Source organism: Balaenoptera musculus, chromosome 11, assembly GCF_009873245.2.
Source record: "Balaenoptera musculus isolate JJ_BM4_2016_0621 chromosome 11, mBalMus1.pri.v3, whole genome shotgun sequence".
NCBI lineage: Eukaryota > Metazoa > Chordata > Mammalia > Artiodactyla > Balaenopteridae > Balaenoptera > Balaenoptera musculus.
In genome coordinates, this window is record NC_045795.1 from 47,534,219 (window position 1) to 47,558,159 (window position 23,941).

General features: G+C 35.8%; 1 protein-coding gene and 1 pseudogene across 8 annotated transcripts in view; one reads left to right on the top strand and one right to left on the bottom strand.

Annotated features, from left to right (window-relative positions):
- Positions 1–23,941, bottom strand: part of SLC4A7 (solute carrier family 4 member 7) — a 115,067-nt gene that overhangs the window by 59,566 nt on the left and 31,560 nt on the right. For all 8 annotated transcript variants that reach the window (XM_036867800.1, XM_036867799.1, XM_036867801.1 and 5 more), the window contains exons 2-3: positions 13,473–13,554; positions 9,654–9,800 (exon numbers count right to left, since the gene is read on the bottom strand). In XM_036867800.1, the coding sequence (XP_036723695.1) occupies positions 9,654–9,800; positions 13,473–13,554 (229 nt within the window). The remainder of the gene's footprint in view (positions 1–9,653; positions 9,801–13,472; positions 13,555–23,941) is intronic.
- Positions 14,416–15,213, top strand: LOC118903456 (annotated as a pseudogene).

Consider the following 23,941-nt stretch of genomic DNA (forward strand, 5'->3'; position numbering starts at 1 on the left):
GTGGTTAAGAATCCACCTGCCAATGCAAGGGACACGGGTTCAAGCCCTGGTCCAGGAAGATCCCACATGCCATGGAGCAACTGTGCCCGTGTGCCACAACTACTGAGCCTGCCCTCTAGAGCCCGCGTGCCACGACTACTGAAGCCCACGCACCTAGAGCCCATGCTCCACAATAAGAGAAGCCACCACAATGAGAAGCCCGTGCACCGCAACAAAGAGTAGCCCCCGCTCGCCGCAACTAGAGAAAGCCCCTGTGCAGCAACAAAGACCAAAGACCCAACACAGCCAAAAATAAATTAATTAATTAATTTATTTTTTTTTTAAAAAGTAGATTAGAAACAAAATTGTTAAAGGAAAAGACAGATATAAGGAGGAGGAGGTTACACAGAATGCATCAATGACAAATAAGACAAAAACACGCAAGGTTAAGAGATATAGAAAACAGAATAAAAAAGTCGCACAAGAAAAACTCCAGAAAGTGGAAAATATAAAGAACAGGGGAAGAGGCAGTATGAAAAACATATCTGAAACTTGTCCCGTATGTACACGACATGGGTCTTCATAATGAAGAATACTCTAAGACCGATGCAGGACAAATAAAAACACAATGTAACTGAACTTCCTAATATTTGAACCTTTCAACAATTAGGTCTTGCACATCTTTTGTGAAATTCATCCCCAAGAAATATTTCTGGTGCTATTGTGTTCTTTTTTATTTCAGTTTCAGATTGCTCATTGCTACTATATAGAAATACAGTTGATTCTGTACACTGATTTTGTATCCTGTAACCTTGCTAAACTCACTTAGTTCTGTAGTTTTGTAGATTGCTTAGGATTTGCTACACATATGATTCTGTAACTATGAATAAAAACAATTTTACTTCTTCCTTTACCTTCTGGATGCATTTCATTTCTTTCTTGCCTTATTATACTGGCTATGTGTGCCAGTACCATGTTGTACAGAAGTGGTGAGAGAAGACATCCATGCCTTTTCCCAATTCATAGGGAGAAAACATTCAGTCTTTCACCAGCATTTCTAAATGCTCTCTATCACACTGAAGAAGTTTTCTAATATTCCTAGTTTGCAAGGAGATAAAATTCTAGAATAGAATTTAGAATTTAGAAAAATTCTAAATAAATAGAATTTGTTAGATGTAGATAAATAGAATTTATCTAAAGACAGGATTTTAACTCCTAGCAAACTAGCGGGGAGGAATTTTGTCAAAGGCTTTTTCTGTCTTATTGATATGATTATATGGGTTTTTCTCCTTTATACTATTAATATGTTTATTTACACTGATAGATGTTTAAATTTTAAACCAACCCTGCATTTCTACTTGTTCATCGTATTAATTTCCTAATGCTGCTATAACAAATTTCCACAAACTTGGTGGCTTAAATAACACAAATTTATTCTCTAACAGTTCTGGAGACCGGAAGTCCAAAATGAATTTTACACAGGGCTAAAAAATCATGGACTGGTTCTTTCTGGAGGCTCTAGGGGAAAATCCATTTCCTTACCTTTTCTAGCTTCTGGAGGCTGCCTACATTCCTTAGGTCTGGACGCCTCCTCATTCCATCACTATAACTACCATCTCCTCTCTGATCTTCTGACTCCTTGTGATTAAATCTGGCCCATCTGCATTAATCCAGCATAATCTCCACTTCACAAAATCCTTTAACTTAGTCACATCTACAGATTCACTTTTGCCAAATAAGGTTAACATTCACAGGCTCCGGACAGTAGGAATATGGACATTGTGGGGGCCACTATTCAGATTACCACCATCATGATGTATTATCCCTCTTAAGTATTGCTGGATAAGATATGCTTTTATTTTGTTAAGGATTTCTGAATCTATACTCATGAGAAATAATTAGTGTGTAGTTTTATTCTATTGTAACATCTTCATCAGGTTTTGGTATCAGGGTAATGCTGGATTCACAATATGAATGGGAAAGTGTTCCCTCATCTTCAATTTTCTGGCAGAGTCTGTGTTATTTCATTCTTATATGTTTGATGACATTTGGGAGTAAATTTCCATTGTGGGAATGCTTTAGACTACAAATTCAATTTCTTTTTATACATGTAGGATAATTCAAGTTACCCATTTCTGCCTAATAGCATGTATTCCTAAGAAACTTTCCCATTTAATCTGAAGTATCAATTTTGTTGGCATAAAATCATTCATAATATTCCCTCCTTATTCTTTAATATCTGTAGAATCTTTACTGAAAATTTCTGGTGCTGGTCATTTGTATCTTTTTTTTCCCTCACCTGATCAGTCTGGCTATTTAGATTTCTCAATTTTATTGATCTTTTCAAAGAACCAGATTTCAGTCTGATTGATTTTTGCTACTGTTGGTCTGATTTTTATTTTATTCATTTCTGCTTTCATTTTTATTGTTTCTTTTCTTTTACTTATTTAGGCTTAATTTGCAGTATTTTTTCCTTCAATTTCTTAAGTTACAAGCAACAATCATTGATTAGGCTTTTCTTGTTCTGCGTTTTTTAAATTAATTTCTTTACTTAAATTTATTTGTTTGCACTGGGTCTTAGTTGCAACAGGTGGGCTCCTCGGTTGTGGCATGCAAACTCCCGAATTCCCACCTGTGGCATGCATGTGGAATCCAGTTCCCAGACCAGGGATCAAACCTGGGCCCCCTTCACTGGGAGCGTGGAGTCTCTATACCACTGTGCCACCAGGGAAGTCCCTTCTTTTCTAGTATAAAAACTAAATGCTATACATTTTTCTCTAAGCACTGCTTTAGCTATATCTAACAAATTCTAATATGTAGGCAGTCCTCACTTTGCACAGTACCATGCTAAATGAAACCTGTGTGTGTCAGGACTGTGTCCTCACTTTGCAAGATTTTCTCTCAATTTTCTGCCTGTACTGTGTTTTCATTTTCATGAATTCAATATATTTTCTAATTTCTGTTGTGATTGCATCTTTAACCCATGGGTTACTGAGAAACTTCATGCTTAATTTCCAAATATCTGGGCATTTTTCTTAATATCTTTTAAGTTTAATTCTATTTGTGGTCACAGAATACACTTTCAGTCTTTTTAAATGTATTAAGACTTGTTTTATGGCCTAGAATATGATCTTGGTTAAATCTTCAATATGCAATTGTAAAGAATGTGTATTCTGCTGTGGTTGGGTGAAATGTTCTATGCATGTGACTATCAATCTGACTGACAGTGTTATTTAGGTCTTCTATATCCTTACTGATTTTTTGTTTACTTGTTCTATCCATTACTGAGAAAGGAGAGTTGCAATCTCCAACTATAAGTGTGGATTTCTCTCTTTCTCTTTTCAATTTTATCAGTTTTTGCTTCATGGATTTTGAAGCTGTTGTTATATACATTTAGGACTGTTAGGTCTTGGTTTCAGCGGTTTGATTTTTATGTGACTTTGTGCGGTTTTTTCTTCATGTTTCTTCCCCTTGGGTTTTGCTGAACTCCTTGGACCTGTGAGTTCAGACTTTTTATTAATTTTGGAAATTTTTCTGGCACTCCAATTACACATATGATAGACTACCTGATACTGTCCAACAAATTACTGATGCTGTTTATTGGTCTTCAGCTTTTTTTCGTTTCATTTTGATTAGTTTCTATCACAATATCTTCAAAAATCACTTATCTTTTTTATTCTGTAATGTCAAATCATCTGTTAATCTTATCTAGTGTACTACTCATTTCAGATACTGCATTTTTCATCTGTAGAAGTTCCATGTGGGACTTTCATATATTTTCAGCCTCTCTCTTCTTGAACATATAAAGCATATATATTATACTGCTTTAACATGCTTGTTTTCGAACTCCATCAACTTTGTCATTTCTGGATCTGTTCCTTTTTTTTTTTTTAACATCTTTATTGGAGTATAATTGCTTTAAAATGGTGTGTTAGTTTCCGCTTTATAACAAAGTGAATCAGTTATACATATACATATGTCCCCATATCTCTTCCCGCTTGCGTCTCCCTCCCACCCACCCTCCCTATCCCACCCCTCTAGGTGGTCACAAAGCACCGAGCTGATCTCCCTCTGCTATGCGGCTGCTTCCCACTAGCTATCTATTTTACATTTGGTAGTGTATATATGTCCATGCCACTCTCTCACTTTGTCCCAGCTTACCCTTCCCCCTCCCCATATCCTCAAGTCCATTCTCTAGTAGGTCTGTGTCTTTATTCCCGTCTTGCCGCTAGGTTCTTAATGACCTTTTTTTTCTTTAAGATTCCATATATATGTGTTAGCATACGGTATTTGTTTTTCTCTTTCTGACTTACTTCACTCTGTATGACACACTCTAGGTCCATCCACCTCACTACAAATAACTCAGTTTCATTTCTTTTTATGGCTGAGTAATATTCCATTGTATATATGTGCCACATCTTCTTTATCCATTCATCTGTTGATGGACACTTAGGTTGCTTCCATGTCCTGGCTACTGCAAATAGAGCTGCAGTGAACATTTTGGTACATGACTCTTTTTAAATTATGGTTTTCTCAGGGTATACGTCCAGTAGTGGAATTGCTAGGTCGTATGGTAGTTCTACTTTTAGGGTTTTTTTTTTTTTATTCAAACAAAAAGTCACAAAAATTATAATCATCCTCATCACTTCACTCAGTTCCATGTAATTAATTTTTTTTTCACCTTGATCTTTGTTAGCACTTTTATGAATTCACCAGTTTTCCATTAGAGTTCGGAAAATGCTTATTCATTCAGTTCAGCAGTATAGTCAGTTACCAGAAACCTGTACTTGTCAGAGTCTTTTCCATGAATTCCTTGAAGATGAAAACCTTTTATAGGAACATTTTTGCAAAGGCATCAGAGTACACACAGAACTGTCTGTAAATGACAAAAGACTTAAAAATGACCATGGTTAAAGATTTGATGAAAGTTCATAATAATGCAATTGACAAGAAAATTTAGTTATTTCTGAAATATACATTTTAAAGTAATAACCAGAATTATGACTTATAACATTATACCAGAACATATAAGATTTTTAGAAATTTCATGTAATGTCTGAAACATTTATATTAACATATTTCCATACAAATAACCCAATGAGTTTAGTATTAGTTGTTTTTTGCTTGTTTGTTTGGTTTTTTATACTGCAGGTTCTTATTAGTCGTCAATTTTACACACATCAGTGTATACATGTCAATCCCAATCGCCCAATTCAGCACACCACCATCCCCACCCCACCGTGGTTTCCCCCCCTTGGTGTCCATACGTTTGTTCTCTACATCTGTGTCTCAATTTCTGCCCTACAAACCGGTTCATCTGTACCACTTTTCTAGGTTCCACACACATGCATTAATATACGATATTTGTTTTTCTCTTTCTGACTTACTTCACTCCGTATGAGTCTCTAGATTCATCCACGTCTCAACAAATGACTCAATTTTGTTCCTTTTTATGGCTGAGTAATATTCCATTGTATATATGTACCACAACTTCTTTATCCATTTGTCTGTCGACGGGCATTTAGGTTGCTTCCATGACCAGGCTATTGTAAATAGTGCTGCAATGAACATTGGGGTGCATGTGTCTTTTTGAATTATGGTTTTCTCTGGGTATATGCCCAATAGCGGGATTGCAGGATCATATGGTAATTCTATTTTTAGTTTTTTAAGGAACCTCCATACTGTTCTCCATAGTGGCTGTATCAATTTACATTCCCACCAACAGTGCAAGAGGGTTCCCTTTTCTACACACCCTCTCCAGCATTTGTTGTTTGTAGATTTTCTGATGATGCCCATTCTAACTGATGTGAGGTGATACCTCATTGTAGTTTTGATTTGCATTTCTCTAATAATTAGTGATGTTGAGCAGCTTTTCATGTGCTTCTTGGCCATCTGTATGTGTTCTTTGGAGAAATGTTTATTTAGGTCTTCTGCCAATTTTTGGATTGGGTTGTTTGTTTCTTTAATATTGAGCTGCACGAGCTGTTTATATATTTTGGAGATTAATCCTTTGTCCGTTGATTCGTTTGCAAATATTTTCTCCCATTCTGAGGGTTGTCTTTTCATCTTGTTTATGGTTTCCTTTGCTGTGCAAAAACTTTGAAGTTTCATTAGGTCCCATTTGTTTATTTTTGTTTTTATTTCCATTACTCTAGGAGGTGTATCAAAAAAGATCTTGCTGTGATTTATGTCAAAGAGTGTTCTTCCTATGTTTTCCTCTAAGAGTTTTATAGTGTCCGGTCTTACATTTAGGTCTTGAATCCATTTTGAGTTTATTTTTGTGTATGGTGTTAGGGAGTGTTCTAATTTCATTCTTTCACATGTAGCTGTCCAGTTTTCCCAGCACCACTTATTGAAGAGGCTGTCTTTCTCCATTGTATATTCTGGCCTCCTTTATCAAAGATAAGGTGACCATATGTGTGTGGGTTTATCTCTGGGCTTTCTATCCTGTTCCATGGATCTATATTTCTGTTTTTGTGCCAGTACCATACTGTCTTGATTAAGGTAGCTTTGTAGTATAGTCTGAAGTCAGGGAGCCAGATTCCTCCTGCTCTGTATTTCTTTCTCAAGATTGCTTTGGCTATTCGGGGTCTTTTGTGTTTCCATACAAATTGTGAAATTTTTTGTTCTAGTTCTGTGAAAAATACCAGTGGTAGTTTGATAGGGATTGCATTGAATCTGTAGATTGCTTTGGGTAGTATACTTATTTTCACAATGTTGATTCTTTCAATCCAAGAGCATGGTATAACTCTCTATCTATTTGTATCCTCTCTAATTTTTTTCATCAGTGTCTTATAATTTTCTGCATACAGGTCTTTTGTCTCCTTAGGTAGGTTAATTCCTAAATATTTTATTCTTTTTGTTGCCATGGTAAATGGGAGTGTTTTCTTAATTTCACTTTCAGATTTTTCGTCATTAGTGTATAGGGATGCAAGAGATTTCTGTGCATTAATTTTGTATCCTTCTACTTTACAAAATTCATTGATTTTGTAGTAGCTTTTGTAGCTCTAGTAGTTTTCTGGTAGACTCTTTAGGATTCTCTATGTATAATATCATGTCATCTGCAAACAGTGACAGCTTTACTTCTTTTCCGATTTGGATTCCTTTTATTTCTTTTTCTTCTCTGATTGCTGTGGCTAACACTTCCAAAACTATGTTGAATAATATTGGTGAGAGTGGGCAACCTTGTCTTGTTTCTGATCTTAGTGGAAATGGTTTCAGTTCTTCACCATTGAGGATGATGTTGGCTGTGGGTTTGTCATATATGGCCTGTATTATGTTGAGGAAAGCTCCCTCTATGCCTACTTTCTGAAGGGTTTTTATCATAAATGGGTATTGAATTTTGTCAAAAGCTTTCTCTGCATCTATTGAGATGATCATATGGTTTTTCTCCTTCAATTTGTTAATATGGTGTATCACATTCATTGATTTGCGTATATTGAAGAATTCTTGCATTCCTGAGATAAACCTCACTTGATCATGGTGTATGATCCTTTTAATGTGCTGTTGGATTCTGTTTGCTAGTATTTTGTTGAGGATTTTTGCATCTACGTTCATCAGTGACACTGGCCTGTAGTTTTCTTTCTTTGTGACATCTTTGTCTGGTTTTGGTATCAGGGTGATGGTGGCCTCATACAATGAGTTTGGGAATGTTCCTCCCTCTGCTATATTTTGGAAGAGTTTGAGAAGGATAGGTGTTAGTTCTTCTCTAAATGTTTGATAGAATTCGCCTGTGAAGCCATCTGGTCCTGGGCTTTTGTTTGTTGGAAGATTTTTAATCACAGTTGCAATTTCAATGCTTGTGATTGGTCTGTTCATATTTTCTATTTCTTCCTGGTTCAGTCTCGGCAGGTTGTGCATTTCTAAGAATGTGTCCATTTCTTCCACGTTGTCCATTTTATTGGCATACAGTTGCTTGTAGTAACAGAGCTCAGCATCCTATGCTGCTTGTTGTCCATTGTCTGAAAATTACTGTTTCATATATTTTGTGCAGTTTTCTAACTGTTTAAAATTGGAGGGCAAATGCAATTCCTGTTAGTCCATCATGTCCAAAACACCTGTGTAATCTCTTTTTGGAGAGTGGGGGGAAGAAAGAAGGGACTTCATAGCGATTTCTAGGACACAGATTGGAGTTAAAACCAAAATAAACCCAATTCTGTGGCATAAAACTTTTCTAGGTATAATTACTCTATGAAGAAGTTATAAATATTTTCTCCACCAAATTTATTTTTCAAACAACTATATTTAGACTACATATTTCAGACCTAAGCTTGAACATTAAACCACCTAGCCAGGTGAACATATAAACATACTTACAGTCTAGTAAGCAGCATTCCTATAAAAAATATTGTGTGCCTTTTTATTCAGAATGAAATAGAGAAGCATACCGATCCACTCACAAAATAACAGCAAAATACTTCTCAACTACCAATGTCATCAAAGTCCACTAGTGATGCTTTTAAAATTACTGTTGATTTTTCCTTCACCAGCGACATATTTTTGTTAGCTATATGACCACTTAATAGTTTATTAGGCCATCAGGATCTCTTAGTACTGGCTAAGAGATTCCCATCATTTAGCCTCTCTAAGTTGAGGTTTCTCCATCTATATAACGAAAACAATAATATCTATCTTTAATTTTTTAAAAATGCTGAGAAGATTAAGTCAAAGCACGTATGTCAAGGGCTTGGTGGAATACTTAGCACAGAATTGGCACTTAATATTTTACTAGGCCATCAGTATCTTCTTTCTTATGATCATGACATAAGCTGTAGTATACACAGTAATTCTTTCCCTCTTTACCTCATCAAAAGAACTTTCCTTCAGCACAGCACACAAGTGCCTGTGGGGGTGCAGCTCACATGGCTCCTCAAGAATGCACACACTAGGACCTATGGTGTAGACGGCCATATGGGCCACGATGTCCTAAAAAACCAATGATGCCTTACATGTCAACAGAGTGCAATGTCCTGCTCAAGCCGCACAGTTATTTTTTCGGGCTCTCGCCTTTCCAGCTTTCAGGGGCCCTTAAATAACTACTAATCTTTATTATCAGATAATAATTCATTTTCCTCTACCATATGCCTTTTTTGCTTTCTGAGATTCCCATCATTTCCTCTGTCTACTGGTACTTCTTTATTGCTCTGCTTTCAAACAAAAAATCTGTCCTTCTAAAGACAATACTATCAAATCAAAGCACTCTTTGCTGCACAGATAACCAAGTAATCCAGCTTTATGGATAAAAATCTTCTGGCAAAAAATGTATTTAAAAATGAAAAAAAAAAATTTCAATCTGTTCCAGGAGCCTAGGGATTCCAGATATTTGTTCATTGCATATGTTAATAATGAAATATATAATAGAGAAAAGGAAATAAAAACCCTCCTAAATTGAATTTTAAGTGCCAAGACTCAACATTTACAATTCCAAGGCTGGAATACAATAAAGAAACCAAAGCCCCTTACTTTTTTCACTCATCCTAAGTAGATCTTAACCAATAAACTAAGCATTTTTCTTGTAGAAAAAATATTCTTACTTCAATTAGTATTCCTCAATGCATATACTGTGTCTGAGTTATTACAGAAATACAATTTTAAAAAGGAAATATTTAATTAAAAAAAAAAACTTTCCAGGAAAGAACCTTAAACTGTTAATGGAGAACTTTCCATTCTCTTACCGTAAGAAGGAGATTCCCGTCCATCTTCTCTGTCTGAGTCTTTGTCTTTTCTTCTCCGGTGGTGATGTTTGTGTCCACGATGCCTGTGACGCCGGCGACTCTCTTTACTAAATGGCACGTGGACACCTATATACACAGCTCGATGACCTGGTAAAATGTTCGGAAACATTACTGGCAGACCTCATTTTATTGCACATCACAGATACTGTGTTTTTTTTCAAATAGAAGGTTTGTGGCAACCTTGCATTGAACCAATGTATCAGCACTATTTTTCCAACAGCATTTGCTCACCTCCTGTCTCTGTGTCATGTTTTGACAGTAATTCTTGCAATGGTTCAAACTTTTTCATTATTATTATATTTGTTATGGTGGTCCATGATCAGTGATCTTTGATTTACTATGGTGATTGTTTGGAGGCACCACAAACCATGCCCATATAAGATGGTGAACTTAATCGATAAATGTTGTATGTGTTCTGATTGCTCCCCTGACCATCCGTTCCCCCATCTCTCTCCCTCTCCTTGGGCTTCCCTATTCCCTGAGACAGAGCAATGCTGAAATTAGTCCAATTAAAAGCCTTACAATGGCCTCTAAGCGTTCAAGTGAAAGAGTCGCACATCTCTCACCTTAAATCAGAAGCTAGAAATGATTAAGCCTAGTGAGGAAGGCATGCCGAAACTGGCATAAAGCCAGGCCTCTTGTGCCAAACAGCCAAGAAGTGAAAGCAAAGGAAAAGTTCTTGAAGGAAATTAAAAGTGCTAGTGAACACACAAATGATAAGAAAGTGAAACAGCCTTACTGTTGATAAGGAGAAAGTTTTAATGGTCTGGATAGAATGTAGACAAAACAGCCTTCTATTGGAAGAAGATGCCATCTAGGGCTTTCATAGCTAGAGAGGAGAAGACAATACCTGGCTTCAAAGCTTCAAAGGACATGCATGCTAATGCAGCTGGTGACGTGAAGTTGAAGCCAATGCTCATTTACCATTCTGAAAATCCTAGGGCCCTTAAGAGTCATGCTCAGTCTATTCTGCCTGTGCTCTATATATGTATTTTTTTTCCTTCCTTCCTTCCTTTCTTCCTTCTTTCTTTTTTATTTAACTTTAGTTGATTTACAATATTGTGTTAGTTTCACATGTATAGCTTCAGATTCTTTTCCATTATAGGTTATACAAAGCCTGGATGACAGCGCATCTGTTGACAACAGTTTACTGAATATTTTAAGCCCACTGTTGAGACTTACTGCTCAGAAAAAAAGATTCCTTTCAAAGTATTACTGCTCATTGACAAGGCACCTAGTTACTCAAGAGCTCTGATGGAGATGTACAAAGAGATTAATGATGTTTTCATGCCTGGTAACACAACATCCATTCTGCAGCTCATGGATCAAGGAGTCATTTCAACTTTCAGGTCTTGAAGGCTATAGCTGCCATAGATAGTGACTCCTCTGATAGATCTGGGCAAAGTTAATTGAAAACCTTCTGGAAAGGATTCACCATTCCTTCCCAGATGCCATGAATAGCATTCATGATTCATGGGAAGAGGCCAAAATATCAACATTAACAGGCATTTGGAAGAAGTTGATTCCAGCCCTTGTGGATGACTTTGAGGGGTTCAAGACTTCAGTGGAGAAAGTCACTGCAGATGTGATGGAAATAGCAAAAGAGCTAGAATTAGAAGTGGAGCCTAAAGATGGGACTGAATTGCTGCCAGTTCATGATAAAACTTGCTTCCTACTGATGAGCAAAGAAAGTGGTTTCTTTGGATGAAATCTACTCCTGGTGAAGCTGCTGTGAAGATTGTTGAAATGACAACAAAGGATTAGATTATTGCATAAATTTAGTTGATAAAGCAAAGGCAAAGGCAGGGTTTGATAGGACTCTAATTTTGAAAGACATTCTACTGTGGGTCAAATGCTATCACACAGCCTTGCAGGCTACAGAGAAATCATTCATGAAAGGAGGAGTCAATCAAAGTGGCAAACTTTACTGTTGTCTTATTTTAAGAAATCAACCCCAACCTTCAGCAACTACCACCCTCATCAGTCAGCAGCCACCAACATCAAGGCAAGACCCTCCACCAGCAAAAAGATCATGACTTGCCGAAGGCTCAGATGATGGTTACCATTTTTTAGCAATAAAGTATTTTTAGTTACGGCATGTACATTGTTTTTTAGACATAATGCTATTCACACTTAATAGACTACAATATAGCATGAACATAACCTTTATACGCACTAGGAAACCAAAAAAATTCATATGACTCACTTTACTGCAATATTCACTTTATTGCAGTGGTCTAGAACCAAACCTGCAGTATCTCTGAGTATTGACAGTATTAGTTTTCCAAAAAGGAAAAAAAGTAACATACACAAAAGTATACCAAAATTTACTATGATAAAAAAGAATTACGTATAAGTTCATGTAATTAACAATGTTAGTCTCCTGTTACTTCTCTTATTTTACAGAGCACCAAGGGCTCTGTTATACCAAGGGTTAATTACACCAAGGGCTAATACCATCAACTGATAAATACACTAGATATACAGGTTACTTTAAAAAACGGGTTTTTTCCATTTCAGGAAGCAAATGTGGAGAACACCTATTTGTGCCTCTTTCCACCTCTTTTTGTAAAGCAATGGCTCCATTCAGCTGTCATAGAAGACTTTAACTCAAAAATGTAGGTCTCAAAAAAACCCCAAAATAAGTCTATCAAAACATCTGCCATGAACACCACCTTAAGCAAGTGTTCAGGCTTAACATCACCAATAGTTAAGTTATGTCGATAACACCTGTCCACAGGTGAGAGGGGCACATCACGTGTGGTATGCTCCTCACATACCCATGATCTGGGCTATGAGATTATAACGTCACAATGTGACATTAGACAAACCCACATTTTGGGACATTCTATTAGTATCTAACCACTACTCTTCCAAATGTCAAGGTCATGAAAAACGGGGAAAGATCTAGAAACTGTCATAGGTTACAGGAGGCTAAGGAGACCTGACAACTAAGTGTCCTATCACAACCTGAGCTGTTCAACGGGATCCTGGGACAGAAAAAGAACATCAGTGGAAAAACTAGTAAAAGCTGCATAAAATCTGTAGTTTAGTTAGTAGTATTGTATCAATGTTAATTTCTTCATTTTCATAAACTTACACCTAAATAAAATGTTAACATTAGAAAAAGCTGGGTGAAACGTATACAGGGGACACTCTGTACTACCCTTGCAACTCTTCTGTAAATCTAAAATTATTTCAAAAAAAAGAAACAAACAAACAAACCATTTGTCAGGGCTTCTTCTGGCTCAGGGAAAACAGATTGGCAAATAACTCATTTGCTACACAATTCTATGCTGAGGTTTTTATAAGTACTTTAAAAGGCTGATTAACAGACATATAAAACGAACATTTAGATGACAACCAGTGGTAACTGTGGCTTATTAGTCTGGCACGCTATAATTTGCTCATAATTCAAATTACCCAGGCTGTTAGAAAAAAAATTAAAGAATTAACTCATTTTATAATTGTGGCATTTCAATTTCCAAGATAAGTAATGGTAACCATGAGTAAAGTTTGAAAAGCATTCTGATATTTATGTTTCAGGGAATGTTCTATTTGCAGATATGGGTAGTGGTTAAATGGGTTTTTGCTGTATTACTCTTCTTTAAACTATATTTAGAAAAGTGTTGAACACTCTTCTAAATGTATGCTCTACAATGACAACAACAAATATTTCAACAAATAATAGGTAAAGGACACTAACAAACATTCATTAGTAATTTATTCTGCTAAACAAGTTATTTTAGACAAACTTACTCTCTAGTTCTTCTTTTTCAAACTTGGTGTTCACAGTTGAGCTGGTTTTGCCAAGATCTACAACAGCTTCTTCATCGGGACCCTAAAAAGAAATTATTCTCATTCACTCATGAAATCAATATATACTGAGGACCTACTTACTAGGGTGTGTTATTTGAGACAGCCAAAAATATGTAACAGATTGCCTTCCTCTCAAAGAACTGAATTCGTAATATAGCTAACTGTATTCTTTTAAAAGTATGTTTATAGGCTTTTTTTTTTTTTAAATCCGCAGAAGACCATTCAAAAATCTCATGGAAAGAACTGAAATGACAAAGATTTTTCATTGGTCTTCTATGGAAGTTACTGGTAACTGGTACACATACTCACTTCAATGGAACAATCCTCCAGATCAGAAATTAAAGAAAATCGGGGATGAGGGAAACCCTTAGATATCAATATAGAGTACTTTTTTTCTTTCCTTCTTCTTTTTTTTTTTTTTTTTTTTTTGCTCTTAGGTACTCTTAACCAAAAAAAAAAAAAAAAAAAACCGCTTAACTCCGCTACATTGGATTATGGTTAAACATATAATGGTCAAAAATAAGTCCATAGACTTAACATGTAGTATCACTTTCACTCATAAGTTACCAAGAAACAATCAAAGTTATAAGAACTTTTTATTTCTCTACAAAGGAAAAGCCATGCCAAAATTTAACCTCTAAGGAGAGTCCAGCTTTCAGTTGTGGAAGTCAACCTTCACAATTTTGTTCCATTCTTCAGCTCAACAAAAAGACTAACCATATTTACTGTAAAACACTACACAGACTATTTTTAAAAGAAAATTTTAGCTTAAATTTCCCTTCTCAACTTCTAACTTAACTTTCAAAAGAACATTATATAATCCTCATTAACTACTTATTATGAATTTAGTATGTACAAGATTCTGCGTCACTGACTGAGACAGATGGACGAAGCCCCTTCCCTTCAGAGGTCTTATGTGAGCTGTGGCTCACGCTGGACCCATGCCCAGCAGGGCTCTGCAGCCTCACAGACCTTCACTGCTGACGGGAGTGGCCAGCAGAGCCACCATGAGGTGAGCAGAGCCACCATGGCCCTACAGGTGCACCCAGATTCAGTGGGCAAGAGTGACGAGGAGGACAGCACCCACCACTTCCAGTTCCTCAGGGAAGTCTGTTCCATCTTAAGTGACAAAGACCAGAGAGCAGAGTACAACGAGCAGGGGGACAGTGGATAAGGACTCCGCTGTACTCAACCAAACCTGGGACTGGGACACACACTGGAGGAGGACACTCAAGGTTCTGAAAAGACAGACAAAGGTTCTGAGGAAGAGCTGACTGATGTGACAAAGGCCTATCTGAACTTCAAGAGTGACATGGATCAGTTCGTGGAGTGTGCATGTGTGCAGTACAGAGGAACCCAGAATATGGAACCTCATTTGGCAAGGCATTCTTACTGCAGAAATCCTGTGCCACAATGCCTCTGTCAAAGGATCAAAGCAAGAGATGAACGGAAGGAAAAGGATGGCCCAGGAAGAGGCTAAAAAAACACAGAAATGAGCAGAAAGGAGCCAGGGCTTGATGATGAGGTAGATGACCCAACCAGTCATTCAGGGCAGGCAAAAGATGGGCAACTGGAAATGGATGATATTCCTGCTCAGACAGAAGCAAAGTACTACAAACCTCCCAAAGGAGAAGAGGAAAAAACCCCCAGCATCTTTCAAGAAGGAAAAGAACTAATCTAATTTGTTCTCTTTGAAGGTCCTTATGCTTTAATTGATAACTTTATAGTACTCCACTATCAATTTTCTAGAAGGAAGTTATTTTATCCATCAGATGACAGTCATTTTCCCCCATGGTCTCCGTGCTTGCTCACTGCCTAGCACTTCCTCTCCACTTAAAACAATAAACCAGAAGGACATATAACATAGTCAGCTTCTCACCACTTTCCATGTCCAAGCATCAACTGGAGGGCCAGTTTGTTTTAGAAAGGATCAAATAGGAGGTTGGGTAAAATGATCTTTTAAGGTCTCCTTCAACTCTTGACCTTAAAATATCTTACTTTTGGGTATAGGTTTTTTTTTCAGTGCATACAAAATAAATTCATATACAATTATTCCTTGCTATCCAAACTCTCAGTGTCTTAATTCTAATATCTTAAAACTCAGGAACTAAATCAATTTGATTAAATTTTCAAATATATTCCCTACTATCCAAACCCTCACTATTTGCTACCCCAAACTCGGAAACAGACACAGTATATTAAGAAAATGCAGATCTCAATATCCAAACTTACTTTCTGAAGGAAGGCTAGATATCCAAACTGTAGAATCAAATAGACCTGGATATCAAGAGGTACTTGTATATGACTCTAAAGAACTGGGATTCAACTTAATACAGGAAACTCAGAAGTTAAATGACTTGCTAAGGCTTTATATCTAAAGGACTTGGAAACAGGCTGTGTAGACCATTATACATCTTCATATAGTAGACTAAGAAAGAAGAGACAGCTGTATGTGTGGTAACCTGCCTCACAGCAGTCGCACTCCCTTAATAAGGAGGAAAGGCTAAAGTAGGAAACACACACACACACACACACACACACACACGTACAAGAATGAAGAACTAATCATTACCATCCATTAAGCATGCCACACTCTAAAACCATTCCTCCAATGACGTCATGCTATTTAGTCACTAAGCATGCACAGGTAGGTACAAAAAAGAAGCTGCCTCTCAAACAAAAGACACAGATGTTGTATGATCCAAGAGGTAGCACACTGTGTATTCTAAAAGGGATTAACTGCTCCCATTCCAAACTTTCATTTCACCAGAACAACTGCCAAGGAAGCAAAACAATATACTTATCTCTCATCCTTAACAAACAAACAAAAAAACCTCTTTTATTTCTATGCAGATGTTACTTACAGGTTTAGATGTACTAACACTAATCAGCTAACACTATGAAACAGCTGAAGTTGGGCAAGCTCACAATATTTATTTAAAATACACATACTCTTTGACCTGTAAACATCTATCACAGAAAAATACTGCCACGTGTGCCAAAAGGGGCATGTAAAAAAGAGGATGTGCATCTATTCACCTTCTCATGGTCCACTCACCTTGCTCTCCTTAGATACCCTCTGTGAAGCCTGGAGGAAGTGACTCAAAGCCAAGTGAATATATAATTTTATTGTTAATGTTTGGGTTTTCAATGAGAATGCTTTCATGCGTAACTTGTAGAAAAAACTAAAGTGAAAATTTTGGAAGTCTGGAAAATTTACAACACAACACTGTTAAAAACAAAACAAAACAAAACAGGGAGGGGGTATCTGCATTTCTCCCTTCCCTTAAAAACATTATCTACTTTTCAACAACTGTGAAACATGAATCAGAAAGGCAGTCTGCTATAAAGGCAAATATTAAGTGGCACACACGTTGCACATCTCAACATATTACAAGTAATTCAACAAAATATGCAGGTGCATATGGCTATATATTGAAAATATATATATTTTCTGAGGGATAAATATATCCCTCAGAACGAAGGGATTGATGTTTCAAGGTAGAAATACATTTCTGAAAAAACACTGCATTTTAAATTCTATCATCTTAGGATAAGCTTTAAGCCATATTTCTAAATATAGATCTAGTTAAAACACTATATAAAATACAATTTTGAGTTCTTTTTTGAAATAGATGTAAAAAATACATGTAAATATTTAAAAGGTTAAACATCAAACCACTGACACTGTGTCACACGGATGGCTAGGGAAGCAGAAACAGACAACCCTGTAGTGTTTAATTTTCTGTGAACAATAAACATGTAATTTTGGTAATTTTTAAAAAGAATAAATTCAAGTTTCAATTTAATATGTCAGTTACTTTTAAATCTGCATCTAGAAAAAAACTCTTCTTCATTTTTTAACTCCAAGAATATAGTGGAAAACTAAAAATAGCAAAAGCAAAGAGCCACCCCTGACATCAAAATGTTTTCGTTCTTAACCTCAGATGAGTAAGCCACACAAGCCAGTCCTTATAAAGCCTACCTAAAATGAAATAAAGCCAAGGCACTGGGAAAACTCAAGTACACGGAAGAATAAAAAGGGACCCTAAGTATACCAATGCAAGATTGACTCACTGTAATCTTAAGAAAATTATTTTGCCTTGGTTTCAATTTTTTATTTATAAAATAAGGTAACTATTCAGAATACAACTGCTCTATAACACAGAAGACAACAGATTTAAGAATTATCCATACAAGATCACTAAGAAAATTTAAATTCTCTGTATATGAAATAACAAATGTGCAAGGTTATTTACTGCAGCTTGTAACTGGAAAAGACTGGAAACCATCCCCAGGGGCCCTTAAAGAGGAATGGCAATGTACTTGATGGAATAGCAAGCTACTAAAAAAAATCAAGATGCTATGCACTGACATGAAAAATATTTAAGACCTATTATAAAATGAAATACACACAAGGTAGATAGAGAACCACATGTACAGCATACTACTTTCTGTATAAGAAAGTCCCCAGAAGAGGAGTATCTGCATTTACACAATGAACACTGAAACTGAAAGGACATACAAGCAAACAGTATAACTGGTTACCTCTGACTTCTGTATTTACTGTTTTTCTTATATTGCTTTGATTTATTTTAACCATGTGAACACAGAGGTAGACTTAAGTATAAAATCTTTTGAAAGCCTTGTCACCTATCTACTTGGTCCTCATCTACAAGTGTTACTTGCCCTTGAAAGAGCTGTGAGGCGAGGTGCCATGTGTGTGTGCCAAGCACAAGGGCACAAGCACAGCTGTGCACAGAAGAGGCCCACATTTTACTGAATCTAAATAAGGAGACTAAAAATGCTTTCTCATCTACCATACAGCTTTAAAACTAGATTAATCAGCAAAGTCTTAACAATTACAGAAACAAATACCTATTAATTTCCTAATTAAAACTGATAGGAAGATTCAAAATATATCCTGAAATAGTATTGTGGTTGTATAGGAGAATTATTCATAGGAAATGCGTTCCTAAGCATCTAGGATGAAATGCCAAGAGAAGGCAACTAACTCTCATAAGGATCTAGAACTGTATTACTTTAAGAGATTTTCAGATTTTATGATATATTATAAATTCAGACACACCTAGAGAGTTTGTTAAAATTCAGTTTCCTGTGCCCAGTGCTGGAGATGCTGACCCAGTAGTTTAGGTGGAGCCCAAGCATCCATATTTTCAATAACCTCTGTGTGATTCTGCTGCACGGCAGTTTGCACACCATGTCCTTGGTTATGTTACAGACTTAAGCCATATATATTTAAATTGCTCTTCAAGAGAGGCTGCTTCCTGCCCTTAACCATTTTAGGAGGCCTTATAGGGCCTACTCTCACTTCATTTACTTTGTTTTAATCCTGCAGAAAATGAAATATACATTCCAATTCACAAGAAAACACTGTAAAGTTACTATATACTTTCACTGTATTACAAGCAACCCTAAATCTATTTAGTGCTCTAAAAGTTGATTTGTATGTCAGATATTTTCCCCAAGATTCCTAGGGCAACCTATCAAAGTATATATAAATAGTAATGTTGTCCCACAAAATACAAGTTTCTTCCAAATACTGCCAATTCCCAACCTTATCCCACCTACTACCAAGAGTTGAACTTAATATTAAAAAAACTTTAAATTTATGGGCAAAACGCTTAAGGGTAAGCAAATAATCTTTCCTAATCCAGGTAAAGGGAGAAATCATCAGTGAATACTGTTTCACAAAATAAAAAGCCAAAGAATGATATTCATAGTTTCTAAAGAATTCACTTGGCATTTTTTGATTGATTCATTACTCTAAAATAGGTGGAAGAGATGTAAAAGGTATATGGAAAATTAAAGCAATTTAAAATCACAAATTTTAAACTCAGGCGATCATGTGATTCCGACAGAAAAAAATTTAAAGCCCTGGGAAAAATGCTTTGTCACCAGACAGAGGAGGAACTGGATAGATTCAGATACTGGAACACAAAGTTTCAGAAATTTTTATTTTAAATACACACCATGATTAACACTAAAGAAAATCTGAGTTCTAAGAAAAAGTTACAAAGGGAAAAAGTGAAGAGGTCAAAGAATATAAGAGCAAGAGAACTCAAAGAGGTGTGAGGTGTAAAAACTCACAAGTGACAGATTCCAATAATAAAGAAGATTATTAGTGAAACACTATTGTCAGAAACTTTATTCCAAAGCACAAGAGTCATGGACAAATGGAAAGCCTCATTAGGGTCTATCTGAAATTATAAATCACAAATATTTATGGCACTTTTGCTATGAGGAGATATTTACATTCATTCCAAGTTCTAATTCGGCACACACACCAAAAAACACATAGGAATCACTTACTTTAGGTTATCGAGTATATATAAATTGATTAACAGAAATGAGGATAATAATAAAATCTATTTCTGAAATGGGCTTTTTAAAAAACTATCTCAACTTTATCAGTAACTAAAATGTATAGAAAAGCACAGGCATTCTGCACAAAAGGAGAAACACACATACACAAAGATCCAGTAGATGTTTTGTAGCAGAAGGTCTAGCAGGTACTCTGTCAAAATTCCCCAATTTCAGTCAGCAGGGGTTACCGTTAGCTAGGTATTTTTAGAATTCCAAGATTTTTTTTTACCAAAAATCAACAAGAAAAAACCAGGAAATCCCTCAGCAATATGGTCTATTTGCCTATTCTTTCCCTGGTTAATACCCCTGACCACATGAATCTGATGGACCATAAAAAAAAGTCTCATTTCCTTAAATAAAGACTAGGAGTTTGGACTCATCCATTCATTCAACAAATATCTACTGAATGTACACTATGTGTTGAGCATCATTCCAGATACTGAGGATACATCAGTGAATAAAAAACTGTAATATAATCAAATGGCCAGCTTATCAGTTAATTTACAGCTAAGGTGGGGCTCTCCATGATAAGAAATCAAGGCATAAATGAATTATCTTCTCTATTCCTGATGAATAAATGAGGTCTCACAGACTCATAGGTATGGATAGGTTTTACTTTTCCAGTTCCATCTTCTCATTTTACACACACACACACACACACACACACACACACACCCCAAACAGAGCTTAAGGGACTTGTTCTTTATCCAGGAGACAAGAGACCAAGGTCACTGTAATACAGGCTGGGAATACACAGTACTTTTTCTTTATAGTTTTTATTAAAACTTATAATTACATATTTATGTAACTAGCTGCTTAACTGTTTCCCAGCCTGAACAATAAGCTCCAAGAAGAAGGGAATCATGTCCATTTTGCTCACCACTGTCTCCTCAGCATCAAGCAGGGCCTGGGCCTTGGTTAAATACTCATTGACTGTTGTGTATATTCCAAAGGACAAGACACTGGGCTAAAAAATTTATATTGGATACACTTACGGCCTCCTTATGAACACAATCAAAGCTCAAACATAGATAGGTACTCAATAGTTTGGAATTTAATCAATCAGTTTATAAACAAAAAAGCCCAGCATCAACACATGATAAAATCAAAATTCAATTCACTAGTAGGAATTCCCAGCAAAATCAAACAAATCTAAGTTTTGTATCAAACAGGTCTTACCAATATCTCTCATAGTCATTTATCCTGCCTGAAAAGACAAAATTCACAATTTGTACTGTCTTGGTCAAATGATCAAAAATAAGACTTTAACATGCCAAAGGCATAATATTAGGGGGAAAGTAGTGTTAAAAGATTATTTAACAATATAGTCATAAACCTAGGCTATTATCTTCTTCTGACACCTGAGGTTTACAAAATCCATTATTAAAACAGCATCAGAAGATCCCTATCACAAAGTAATTTCTTCATTATAAGACATATGGCTATAGCCCAAAAGTAACACCTCCCATAAATTATGATTATTAACCATGTAATTTCAGTTATCAAATACTTCAGTTTAGCTTCAAAACATATTTAACCATTAAGACACAGTAATTTCTTTCCTAATATCTTAGCCATATAAAACTGCTTAAAGCCTCATTCAAGTAATACTAACTAATCAAAAGACGCATTCTACAGAATAATAAAAATGCTACAAACATTGTTAATAGCACACAAGGATTTACTCCTTTCAGCGGATGACTTCCACGGCCAAGGACACAGAGGATGATACTATTCTAAGCCAGTGCTAATAAGCCTGACATTTCTTCAAGCTTCACTATTAAACTCTGAAAGATTCAAACTTGTTCGTAAATAAAACACAAGATTATAACTAGGTACATACAGGTAACTTCTTCTCCAGCCGAAATCTTTCCATAGCGGTATATAAATGCCTTGTTTTTGATAGTGTAGTGCAGTAAGTCCCTTGCAGAGTCCAGGGGCAGGGAGGACATAGCTGATTTAGGTCACTGTGCTTTGCACAGATGAACCCTCTAAGTTGCTTTCATGGTACAACCAATCAGGGTCCTCTAAGTTACCTCATCTTCCAAGCTAATAACTACCACTTACGCAGGGTCAGAGCATAAGAGATCTGACAAGTAATACACACATTTAGTTATAACTGAAAATACCAAAAGAGGAATGTGCAACTAGTTTTCAACTGAAACCTTTCTATAACAATTAGTTCAAAAGAAAGCATACACTAAGGATATATGTAATGGGTGTGTGTATTTTTTTTTTTTTAGAGAATAAATTTTCAACAACATAGTTAAATCTGGCTCTTAATTTCATTTAAATTCAGGAAAGATCCAAATATATTTTCGCCTGAAGAGAGTTTTGCCTTTTTATCATTACTATATTTATACCAACTTATTGTAACCATATACTAATAACAGGATTAATAAATCATATTGTGGCTTTAATTATCATTTTACTCCCAAATTAAGTATTCATATGGATAACAGCTAAAAGGGAAAAGGGAATAAGCAGCACCCCTCTAACCTTCAGACTCAAGATCTCTTTCCACCCTTAAAGACTACTGAAGACCTCAAAGGGCCTTTGTTTATAAAGTTTACCATCTATACTAACCATATTGGAAGTAAAACTAAGAAAACTTTAAAATATTTATTTAAATTCATTTTTAAAAATAAAGCCATTACATGTTAACATAAATAACATTTTAGTTAAAAAAAAATTTTCAAAAACAAAACAAGATTTAGTGAGAATAGCTTTTACATTTTTTCAAATCTCTTAATATCTGACTTAAGAGAAGATGATTGGATTCTCATATCTACTTCTGTAATCCATCTCATATGATTTGTTATTTGGTTGAAATATATGAAAAAAATCCAAGTTCAGACAAATACTCTATTGGAAAAGGGAGAAATGTTCTAATACTCTTTTCAGGTGACTGGATATTCCTCTCTGATGTGTCACCAAACTCAACAAGTAGTCATTCTTAAAGGTTAGATTGTAAGGTGGAATCTGAAACCATTTCAAATGAATGTTTTACATACTGCTACATTAAAATCCATTGGTCTGTCATATACTTTGAATGGATCTCTCATCCATTTGTAAAATTTCACACTTCATTACACAATATTTTAAAAAATCACATTTGATAATATTATCAATAATCTCGTAAGTTTTAAGTGTTGAGAACAGACACGTTTTTCAAAATTATAATTTTGTTTTATGAAAGCTAGACTCATTATCATTAGTAGCAAGTACCATGAGTTGTTTTTCTTGGTGACAGGCTCACTTCATTTCTTTCTGAGGAAATATCTGTCAAATGTCAAGTCTGAATAACCATAGTTAGTTTGTCCGTTCTTTCAAGTAAAAATGGCATCCTGAGAAAAAAAGCAGCTAGAGGAGCTCACAATTCAAGCAATCACACCAGAGCTTTTTCTCCAAACAACCCACTGTACCTCAGTATACAGATGTATTTCTATGCATGCTTCCTATTCTGTCATTTGGAATATTAAAGCAACGTGTACTCAAAGGCTCGGATTTAACAAAATAATTAAGTTTTTACTGTTTCATCAAGGACGTTCTTTTCTTCAGTGAACAGTTTTGTTTTGCTTTTAAACAGAGAGTGCCTGGTGGTGCTGCCTGGTGCCTCCCTGAGTCTCACCCAGCACTGCTCCCGCACCATCCGCACAAACTTCAACCCGGGGGAAAAAGGCAAGTAGTGTCCCAGTATTATTATGAAAGTAATTCTGATCTTGCAGAGCCTCTGAAAGGATTTCAGGGACTGGCAGGGGTCCCTGAATAGCACTTTGAGAACTATTAAAAAATTCAGGTTTAAAATACAGAACTAAAGAATTGTAGGTGAATATTCTTTTTATTTTCTCTGTGATGCTGTTTGTTCAATGAATATTTTAATGTGTATAGAAGGAGAGAAGATTAAAAAGTATTATCTTGTTATTCTGGTTTCTAGAAAATGATAAAACATATTTATTATACCTATTATGTGCTAAAACTATGCTAAACCTTATCATATATATTATACAGCACATTCAGAT